General features: G+C 34.3%; 1 protein-coding gene and 2 long non-coding RNA genes across 4 annotated transcripts; 1 reads left to right on the forward strand and 2 right to left on the reverse strand.

Moving 5' to 3' along the window:
• Nucleotides 1-223: 223 nt before the first annotated feature.
• On the reverse strand, nt 224-1,480 carry LOC106661726. Of its 2 annotated transcripts, none has more exons than XR_001339771.2 (3): nt 1,232-1,311; nt 1,011-1,122; nt 224-941 (listed from the first exon to the last, which is right to left on the reverse strand). It is a non-coding gene; the product is annotated as an uncharacterized LOC106661726 (long non-coding RNA). The 2 variants fall into 2 exon arrangements; XR_002909952.1 differs by lacking the exon at nt 1,232-1,311 and adding an exon at nt 1,405-1,480 and having other exon boundaries at nt 225-941.
• Nucleotides 1,362-8,924, forward strand: LOC106661722 (mitochondrial ornithine transporter 1). Its single transcript, XM_014385281.2, has 5 exons — nt 1,362-1,685; nt 7,821-8,062; nt 8,131-8,286; nt 8,350-8,530; nt 8,595-8,924. The coding sequence occupies exons 1-5, from the start codon at nt 1,619-1,621 to the stop codon at nt 8,897-8,899; spliced, it is 951 nt and encodes a 316-aa protein (XP_014240767.1). The 5' UTR covers nt 1,362-1,618; the 3' UTR covers nt 8,900-8,924.
• On the reverse strand, nt 1,749-2,949 carry LOC106661727. The gene is made up of 2 exons (XR_001339772.2): nt 2,087-2,949; nt 1,749-1,994 (listed from the first exon to the last, which is right to left on the reverse strand). It is a non-coding gene; the product is annotated as an uncharacterized LOC106661727 (long non-coding RNA).
• Nucleotides 8,925-11,176: the final 2,252 nt, after the last annotated feature.

Raw genomic sequence — 11,176 nt, forward strand, 5'->3', positions numbered from 1 at the left:
CATGATGGCCAATGTGACAGAAGTCAAAACTTTTTGGCCAAAAATACCCACACGGTCAAGTATCTGGGTGAGTTAATACACATTATTGGCCATACTTACATGCAATAGGATGCAAATGATTTTTTATATATACGTTTAAAACAAGTAATTAATTTTAGTGAAAAATTATTGGAATTTTAAAAAACGTCATTTTTCCATCGTGACGTGAATTTTTTAACTATAAGACCAATCGCATAGGCAAAAAAAAATTAATGTCTACTTTTCCATTTATTCAACTTTTTACATTTCAATTTTGACTTTTCCATTATATATAAACCTTTTCCCTATGTGTTTGAATTGTTTAATTTATTTAAACTTTTATATTAAATACCGCTATTAAAAACATATTTCAAATTTGTTGTTTAATTTTTACAAGGTTTAAAAATAAATAGAAATAAATTTGGAAACAAATCAAACATGTGGAAAAGGTTTAAGTGCGGAAAATAGGAAATGTTGAATGTCAAGCAGAAAAGCCTAAATTCAAACGGAAAAAATTGAATACTAAACAGAACGGTATAAGTTAAAATTAAAAAAAAAGTTTAATTGTATTAAGAATAGGTTTATATATATTTACAAGTTGAAATAAAAGTAAAAAAGTCATATCGTGTCAATCAGTAATGGTGATTTTTCAACATAAAAATATAGTACTGAACATTTTGGACTGCCTATCTCTACTGGGTTGATTTGTCAGACACATTCACCATCTTCTGTCTGGCACCAACACAGCATCGATAGGCAATCCCAAATTATCAATAATGACCAAATTACAGGTTGTTCACTCTGCAGACCACAGAAGGATATCTCATGATGTGCACAATGTTCATTTCTGATCTTTGCGGCTGCTTATCCTTGCTGTTTTGGTCTATCAGCGTTTCAGCTCTTTACTACTTTCAGTGCTTGGGCTGTCATACAGAAAAATAATTACTAATAAAGTTATTATTGTAACCTAATCTATCTTTAGTTTGTGTTACTTTCACAGTCATGTCTTGCAGGTTGATTAAGATGTTGAGAAGGTGTACTGTGCTTGATAGACTAGAAGGATGAGAAATGACTCAGCAAAGTCATAATAATGAATAAATGTACCTATGCAATGAAGAAAGTTAAGCTTAGCTTAATGTGATGTGCTTTACAAAAAGAGTAGCAAATAACAATTGTATTAAAAATACTGGGATTTTCTGTTTGACATAAATACCAAACAGTTTTCGGCATAGAAGAAAAGAATGGATTTCACCAAAGTTGGGTTTTTATGAAAACAATTGACGTTGTACCCCTTGTGACGTACTTAACCCGTAGGTCAAACCTGGTGCTGTTATCACACCATGATCAATGATGATGGAGGTGACAAAAGGAAACCATTTGACATACCTAAAACGGCCACATGGTCGGAAAACCGAGGACAATCCCTGGTCGGAGTGATTAAAATTTTTTATCTCGCGTCATGGATAGAAAATGGTGTTTTTTTGTTCCCCCTTTTCGGCCTTATCTTCAGATATGACGGCGATTAGTGATTCTTCCTCTTCAAATTCTCCGTGAAAATTTTGACGTCGTTGTCAGTTACACAGTTTCAAATTGAGAATTAATGAGTTCGAACACAACGAGCAGGAAGTTCCTGGACGGAGCCATCGACTTCACAGCAGGCTCGTTGGGTAAGTGGTCCTCCTTAAATTCACTCCACACGATAATCACTATAATAATTATTAACACACGTATTGTATTTAATAAATATATTTGATCTTATAGAAATACATGCAACACAGACATGGTGTTTCATAATTCAATCGGGTTTTTCCTATATCAAACTCAATGACAGCAGATAAGATTCGACAAATTTATTTGAAGTCAGCATTTGAAGATAAAAACTCAAGCCACAGGTTGATAACCAGGGAATGAATCGTCCTTACTGATCAAAATTGACAGTCACGTTGAATATTGTGAGGCAGATATCATTTTTCTCCCTAACAAAGGAAGTGTATTAAATTTTGTATACATTTAAAGTTATTCTGAGCAGAAATTCAATCCAATACTCTGATAAATAATATGCCCTTACTGATAACAATTGACTGTTGCTTTGACCACAGCAAGATTAGAAATATGAGACGTTTATGGCAAAACCTGCATATCCACTCCTGTCAAAAAGGCCACATATAAAATAGCTATTTATAAAATGTAAGTTCTTATAAACGTAGAGTATAATCAAAAGACAAACTTTCAAGCCAGCCTATTGTCAGAATATGATTAGTCATTACTGATAAAACTGACAGTCGCTTTGACCAGTGGCCTCAGAGAAGCCATTGACAAAAAGGCATATTCAAAATATTTTATTATGGAAATGAGCTATTTTTAAATAAATTTAATGTAAACAATTTAATCCAGATTATTGTCAGTAAAAATATGCCCTTACTGAAATTGATTACTGAATTGACTACTGCAAGTTGGGAGGCTCAGAGATGTTTATGGCAAAACCTGCATATCCACTCCTGTCAAAAAGGCCACATATAAAATAGTTATTTAGAAAATGTAGTAAATTTCTTATAAACGTAGAGTATAATCAAAAGACAGACTTTCAAGACAGGCTATTGTCAGAATATGATTAGGCATTACTGATAAAACTGACAGTCGCTTTGACCAGTGGCCTCGGAGAAGCCATTGGCAACAGATTTCTGGAAAATCACAACCCTTCTCAAAAAAGGCATCTTCAAAATATTTTATGAAAATGCCTTATTTTTTATTTAAAGTAATTTAATTTAAAGTAAACAATTTAATCCAGATTATTGTCTGTAAAAATATGTTCTTACTGATAAAAATTGATTGCTGAATTGACTACAGCCAGTTAGGAGGGTCAGAGACATTTATTATATTAAAATATTAATTATTTATAATCGAATGATGAAACCACAATATGAAAGAAAAGCAGAAAAAATGAAAGAAAAAAAAAACTGGAACAAGAAAAGGAAAAGGGAAGAAAGGAAATGATTCGTCGTTTTTAAAAACTCAGATGCCATGGACCTGAAGCAAGCCAGCGAGGAACCGAAATGTACTTCCCGGGGAAGCAAATTCTGTAGTCTTGACCCTGCAATTCTGAAGGATAAGTCTAAAGGTGCGTTTGGATAAGGGACGAGGGAAAATAGTTGATAGATATTGAGGACATTCATAAAATGCATAACATTTCTTATAAAGCTAGGGTATGATCAAAAGGTAAACATTCAAGCCAGAGTATTGTCAGAATATGATTAGACGTAAACCAATAAAATTGACAGTCACTTTGACCAGTGGCCTCAGAGAAACCATTGGCCACAGATTTGTCGAAAATGACCAACCCTTCTTGAAAAAAAAAGCCATATTCAAAATATTTTATTATGAACATGCACTATTTTATTAAAAATAAATTTAAAGTAAACAATTTAATCCAGATTATTGTCAGTAAAAATATATCTTTACTGATAAAAATTGATTGCTCAATTGACTACTGCAAGATGGGTGGTCCTGAGACATTTATGTAAAAATCTGCATCTCCACCCCAACAAAAGCAAAAACATGGAAAAAAAGCCATATTCAAAATATTTAATTTATAAAATAAATTAAATTTTTTATAAAGTTAGAATATAATCCAATGATGGTCTTTCGAGCAGGGATATTGACGGAATATGGTTAGTCATTACTGATAAAATTTACAGTTGACTTGACCAGTAGTCATAGTGCTGAAGGGAGACAGATTTGAAGAAAATCATCATCTCCTCCTGACAAAACCCATATTCGAAAAATTTTATCTAAAAAATGCACTATGTTTTACATAAATTATAAGGATATTCAACAGTAAACAATTTAATGCAGAGTATTGTAAGTAAATAATTTGTCCTTAATGATAAAAATTAAGAATCGCTTTGATCGTTGAAAGATACATAAAGACATTTATGGCAGTCATTTTATATAATTTATATAAATCAGCCCTCTCCTCATAAAGATACCTATATGAAAAATATTTGTTTATTAACTGCTTCTAGTTGTCTACAAATTTAAAGTACACCCAAAAGGCAAAATATGAAAATTTCTACAGTGAATACCATAAGGAAATTTTTTTACATTGTTTTTTAAATTATTTACTACTAACAAAATTGAATGTGAGACCTGTATTTAAAATCTTAGATTATAAAGTTGTAACTATTTGGGAAAAATTTCTATTATCTTTTTTCCTTTACAACGATTAGATCTTCTAATAATCAATAGGTAAAAATTTCATATTCCTATTGCACACCCCGTAATTTACCATTTTAATTTTTGGTTTTGAAACCATTTCCTCCTCTCTACAGAAGAAATAATATAGTTTGGATGAATGTCTGGATGTAAGCCAGACTTTTGATAGGGTCTTGTGCTCATGAATCCTCTGTTAACTTAAACACGACTTACTCCTTTATAAAATCCTAGAAACCGATCTAACTCTGCTGCAGAGTGAGTTGTGTCAATGAAAATATGTTACATCAATATAAACCGGTGTCCCACAAGGGAGCATTCTTAGCCCAGCCATGTATATCATTTACACTAATGAACATCCTATACAGCCCAACCACCTATGACACAGTAATTTTGATTTTTCTATTTCTACCTAAGAAACCTTGAACATTTAGGAACCTTGAATTTGATAAAAACTACTGGTTCATAAAATGGAGTACTGAATCCATGAAGTAAGTACACATATATACACAAAAATAAATAAATGTACACTAGTCTTCCCTCACTGGACAGTAATAATACCAAGGAACTACCGACATTCTCTCAAATCAGTAAATTTGGATTATACTTAGACAGCACACTGACATGGAATCCCCTCACAAGACTTAAGAGGCAGAAGACCTACATCACACCAGACCGCATCTCACGATTTCCGAATCCATCCCTAACCAAGACTTAAGAGGCAGAAGACCTACGTCACACCAGACCGCATCTCACGATTTCCGAATCCATCCCTAACCAAGACTTAAGAGGCAGAAGACCTACGTCACACCAGACCGCATCTCACGATTTCCGAATCCATCCCTAACCAAGACTTAAGAGGCAGAAGACCTACGTCACACCAGACCGCATCTCAGATTTCCGAATCCATCCCTAACCATCCCTAACCAAGACTTAAGAGGCAGAAGACCTATGTCACACCAGACTGCATCTCACGATTTCCGAATAATCATCGACTAACAGTCACTAATTACTACACATTTCTATACAAGACTCACGTTGAACCGGTACAGGGTCACTACTGGATCTGTCTTCACTAGCTTTTTTTTTCCAGTTATTCAAACACGTTTCAGCATTGATCCATCTTCAGAGAGGACAATGAGGTACTATTTTATTAACTAGTTTAACTAACGTGTTGGAATAACTCAAGAAAAACCCTCGAGTGGAGACAGACCCACCCAGTAAGTGACCTGTGCTAGTTCAATATGAGTTCACTGACTTGCAGACCAAAACCCTTCATCAAATCTGTACAGTATATTACTTGTGCCCACTTTGGATATATGGATGGACCATGGTGTTCTGCCAAGCCATCGAACATACAACGCATACAATCTAATCAAAAGCCACCAGAAAAATTATCAAAGCACTCTTCTTCATCACTAACCTCTCTAACCATAACCCCTCGACTTATCCTAACTGTACTGCCTAAATCCTCCCAACATTTTCCTATCGTGAGAACCCGCTGCATTACCTTTAATGATGATGACCCCTCAGCACCTCGTCATGTAAATCCCTCGTATTGATAGCATTGGCTGGTATCCTCAAGTGTACAGTGCTGGCCATAGTATCATTGTATCAAATTTGTGATGTGCACAGGCTAAAAATAAATTTACTTAATACTTTTAAAAAACTTACAAACATAATTAATACAAGCGAAATATTTGTTTTATTTTTATTGTACATATTAATAACTGGTTTATTTATAAAAAAAATGTTTCTGGCATAGAAAATGGAGACTAGCTTTTTTGACATTTCTAATTAGTCACAATATCATCAATAGTTCTTGTAATGAATTTTATCTGTTATATTATTTTATTATTTCTATTTTTAATTCTATCACATAAATTATGCACTTAATATCATCTCTGCTCAGCTCTACTTTTATAATACTAGTTTAGTATATTATATGAGTGTGATAGTGTAATTATTTTTTTAAATTTTTTGTTGATACTGTAAACATTAAAAATGTAAACATCAGGTTTTGAATATCTATTTCTAAAGCACAAAAAGTACATTTACACATATTTAATCAAATACAAAACCAATTTTTATAACGTGAAATTTTTAAAAAATACAGCTATTTTATTGTCTAATAAATTCATTTTCATTTTGTTTTAAAATAAAATACATTTATTTATTTCACATCAACAGATATTTCTAATGACATTATACAGAAGTAGATTATTTTAACGTTTCCATTGGAAAATATTTGAAAAGGAATATTGTTTTTATTCTGACATTTCACATATAAAACATCCGTTTTGTCATTAAAAAAAAAAATAAATAAATAAATAACTCTAACTTGTATACAAAGAAAGTGAAAACTGGATTGTTAAAACATTTCTATACATTCAGTTAATGAAGGTTTTAAGTTGAGATAAAAGTCAGTGTCACGAGCAGGATTCGAACCCACGACCTTTGGCTTGATACACCGCTACTCTACCACTTGAGCTATCGTGACTTCGATCCCCTCGGGCACTAACTTACCATCTCAACCCCACCTTTTGAATTGGTCAAGTGGACCACGAAAAATAGTGAATTTAATGAATTGAAATGAAGTACACTTCACTAAAGCTCTCCGTGGCCATTTCATTTGTGCCGAGAATCCAATCTGATTACATGACATTTGAAAAATGGCAAAAAGGAGGGAAAATTCAAAAGGTGGAGTTGAGATGGTAAGTTAGTGCCTGAGGGGATCGAAGTCATGATAGCTCAAGTGGTAGAGTAGCAGCGAATCAAGCCGAAAGTCGTGGGTTCGAATCCCGCTCATGACACTGACTTTTTTATCTCAACTTAAAACCTTCATTAATTGAATGTTATTAATTGGTCAAGCGGACCACGAAAAATAGTGAATTCATTTCTATACAGTTCGTTCTAAACATTGATAGGTTGAAGATCTACTGTGGTAATGCCAGACGAGGCCGAGAACACTAGCTAGTTGGCATTTGTACCAGCCATATTTACTTACACATAAATGGAAGTGTGGCTTCATGTGAGATCTCAAAAGGATGGAGGGGTATTGAGTCCGAAGGTTAGTGGATTTACACGAATCTCATCATCTGTAGGTGCATATACATGCCACGTGCATTTATGCTTCACTTCTTATAACAATAGGATTTTATTTTTCGCCATAACTTTCTGGGTGGACTCAAAAATTTAAAAGTTAATCTTGTTAGTGCTAAAATTTTTTTTGCAATGTTTAAAAATTGAATTTTTTAAAAGACTTTTGCTTGGAACTTTCAAGAACAATATGAACAAGCATGATTAGTTAGATTTTGCTCACAATAATCCAGTTATAAAATCTTCTGAAAAGGAAAATTTAAGCTGAATACAAATGTTTTCCTTTCTAAAAATTTAGTTTGTAATAAATACATAAAGAATAATTTAAATTTTTTATATTTATTATATTATTATTAATGGCAGGGGTTTGAGAGGATTGAAGTGGCCAGACTATTTCATAATTTCAATACATATTATAGTATTATTAATATAAGAAAATTTGTCAGTTCTGGTCTCAAGTTTTAAAGTTAGTATTCCTGAAAAATTGTTTACAGGTGGTGTTGCACTTGTTTACGTTGGACAGCCTTTGGACACAATCAAGGTGAAACTGCAGACTTTCAACAGTCTTTACTCGGGGCCATGGGACTGTTTCAAAAAGACACTGAGGACTGAGGGCATCAGGAGAGGGCTGTATGCAGGTACAGTGCCTGCCCTTGCAGCCAATGTCGCTGAAAATTCCGTCTTGTTTGCAGCGTATGGCGGGTGTCAGAAATGTGTGGCTTATGCGACAAACACGGTTAGATTCGTTTGTGACGGTTTTAATATTATCCTGTGTTTATTAACTTTTTAATTTTGGTCATGCAGAAAATAGAAAATTTATCAGCTTTGGGTAATGCATTCGCTGGATTTCTGGCAGCTTTTTTCTCCTCTTTTACTCTCTGCCCAACTGAACTTATCAAAGTACGCCTCCAGGCTGCTAGGGAGTTGGAATTGACATCAAAAACCAATGCAGTAAAAAAGGTATGCAAGTCTTTCTTAATATAATTTGACAATTTATCAAAATAAACATTTAACATATTTCAGCATAGGTTAAATGGATTTCAAATGACAAAAATGATTTTAAAAACTGAAGGTATAAGGGGAATGTTCCGTGGCCTTACTTCAACCATTGCAAGAGAAATGCCAGGTTATTTTGTCTTTTTTGGAGGCTACGAAGGAACGAGGATGTTCCTTACACCCAAAGGATGTACAAAAGAGGAGTGTGGTAAATCTTATACTTACTTAATAATAATAATCATAATAATCAATCTAATGCAATAATGTAACAGGAGTCTTGGCAACTATGGCTGCAGGCGCTGTGGGTGGTGTGGCTCTTTGGTTGGTAATTTTTCCAGCAGATCTAGTCAAGTCTAGGATCCAAGTTAGCAGCATTGACAGTTCCTTTTATTCTGTCACATTATCAATAGTTCGAAACGAAGGCGTTTCTGCACTTTATAACGGCCTGACACCAACATTAATAAGGACTATGCCCGCCACGGCAATCCTTTTCCTAACATACGAATACACCAAAAAGCTTATGCATAATGTGCTAGACAAAAATACTTTAGAAGATAAGAAGATTAAATTTATGTAATAATACAATTACTTTCAGGATTGTTTTTTTTTCGTTTAAAATTTGAGTTTGTACCACTTCCAATTCCACGAAGTTTTAATTGTTCAAGTCTAACTTTCGCCTTAAGAAATAATTTTAATTAGTTATACTTTTTATCTTAGGTTGTAACCCCCGGTCTGGTTTGTCCAGACCAAAAGAAAATTTTGTACGGGCGCCAGATAGTCTTTTAACTATCAAGAGGGGGGAAACAAATGTTGGCGGCCAGGAGATAGCTCCGCGTGAGACGGGAGGGTTCGCAATGGACCTGACTGTTTAATAGGTAAAGAAATTAAAGAAAAAACAAAGAAATAAAAGTGTGATGGTTAACTAAATATATTTACACATAACGAAATGAAATTAAGGTACTTATCCTAACTAAACTAAAACTATATGCATAAAATTTAGGCCTTTAACATACAATAAAATGTCTGAAGTGAGCACTCACTCTTTATCTTCTCCGAGACAGACACGAGACGGTATCCGATGACAAGAAAGGAAACGATAGTCCGGTAGATGAAAAATCTTCGAACACGCTCGTAGGACGACTCGTGGAATCCTGATCATGCTGATGTGGCTTCCTCTCCACCCGCTCCAGTTCCGGCCAAAGTTCAAAGCGTCCGAGCCAACAACATCCACACCAACTCCGGGCCACGACTTAACCCGGTTACAAGGTCTTGGTTGAGATGAAAAAGTGTCATGAGCGGGATTCGAACCCTTGACTTTTGGCTTTGTGAATTCGAATCTTGTGGCTAATTTTTTCATCTCAACCAAAATGTAAGACCAAAAGTATAATTAAAATAATTAATACAGTCAATTATGACTACTAAACGTATATGGGTTAATTAAGAAATAATGACATTATTTGATTAATCATCAGCATTAAGGTGGCTCCAGACATGTGGGGACACCGTATGCCGAGCAAAGCTTTGCTGAATCCTGACTAGTGCTGATGGGGTTACTTGCTGGACAACAATAGCCAGTGCTTGCCTTCATCGGCTAGTCGTCGGTTTCCGTTTCTGATTCAAAGTGCACAAATATTTGCTGTTCCCGCACAAACTAGGTGGTTGTACAAACCTTGCAAGTGTGCATATGTAGGCATACTATTTGGCGAATACCAAACTGAGTATCTCAAAACCCCAAATTTGGCATTTGAAGAATCCTGCATGTCTGGAGATAAACTGGGATTTGTTGCGTTAAGATGTTTAATGCACTAAAACCCAGTTTTTATCTTTAATTCTATGTGTTTTCCTACGTTCTTAATGAATATACCTAAAACTTTATGAGTGTATTCAAGTATTAATTAACTCCAAATGTGTATAAATAATTTTCTATTACCTTTCACATGTCTTACTTCCGTGACTCTATCATTCATTAGTTCAATGGATACTTCAGGCTATATATTTTGATAATTAAAAATCAGGGTTATAAGAAGGGAGAGGCAAGACACGGAATCCATTCACTTCTGTGAGTTATAGTTTTGGTAACCACAAATGTTCATTGCAATTTGTTCTTTTTGCTAAAGTTGGTTTAACTTTAAAAACAGCATATTTGATTAAATAATGGATCTGAAGATCAAACGTGGCATTTTTTTCTTGACACCCAAGGTGTTGTTTTAAAAACATTTTACCAAGTGTATGGTGACTAGTGACCGTTAGTCGATTATTCAGAGATAGTGAGATGCGGTCTGACGTAGGTTTTAGAAAAACATTTTCTTTATTGTGCGTGTGTGTTTCGATCTTTATTGAGATCATTTTCAGGGCTCAAAGTGTTCGTTTTCTGTGTAGATGTGTCATTCTTGTCTGTCGTGTTGAGAGTGCCTGAAGATGATCTCAATAAAAATTGAAACATTGGCACAATAAAGAAAATGTTTTTCTAAAACCTACGTCACACCAGACCGCATCTCACGATCTCCGAATAATCATTTTACCCAGATTCAGTATCTGAAGGTGTGAGCATAGCATCAAGGTTATAAGCAGGGAGTGGCAAGACACTGATACCTTTTATTGCTATGAGTTATAGATTTGGTTAAAAACAAACCATGTGCATGAGCATTGCATTTTGTTCTTGAGATATTTTATCAAGCACTGGGTGTGAAGATATCAGGGAATAAGCAGGGACAGGTAAAACACTGACTCGTTATTCCTGGAATTATACTTTAGGTAAAATTGAAACAATGCATATGGCACTATATTCTTGTCATTCAAGTTAGTTTTGTTTTACAAACTACTTATTAAACAAAGAACAAAACATCAGGGGTAT

The sequence above is a fragment of the Cimex lectularius genome, unplaced genomic scaffold (assembly GCF_000648675.2).
Source record: "Cimex lectularius strain Harlan isolate CLEC.00 unplaced genomic scaffold, Clec_2.1 scaffold29, whole genome shotgun sequence".
Classification (NCBI taxonomy): Eukaryota; Metazoa; Arthropoda; class Insecta; order Hemiptera; family Cimicidae; genus Cimex; species Cimex lectularius.

Bases quoted from the DNA above. Each gene is read 5' to 3' on its own strand.
- LOC106661722 (XM_014385281.2), top strand. From the start codon at position 1,619: ATGAGTTCGAACACAACGAGCAGGAAGTTCCTGGACGGAGCCATCGAC. The intron at 1,686-7,820 runs GTAAGTGGTCCT...AATTGTTTACAG, and splicing joins CTTCACAGCAGGCTCGTTGG to GTGGTGTTGCACTTGTTTAC. The intron at 8,531-8,594 runs GTAAATCTTATA...ATAATGTAACAG, and splicing joins ATGTACAAAAGAGGAGTGTG to GAGTCTTGGCAACTATGGCT.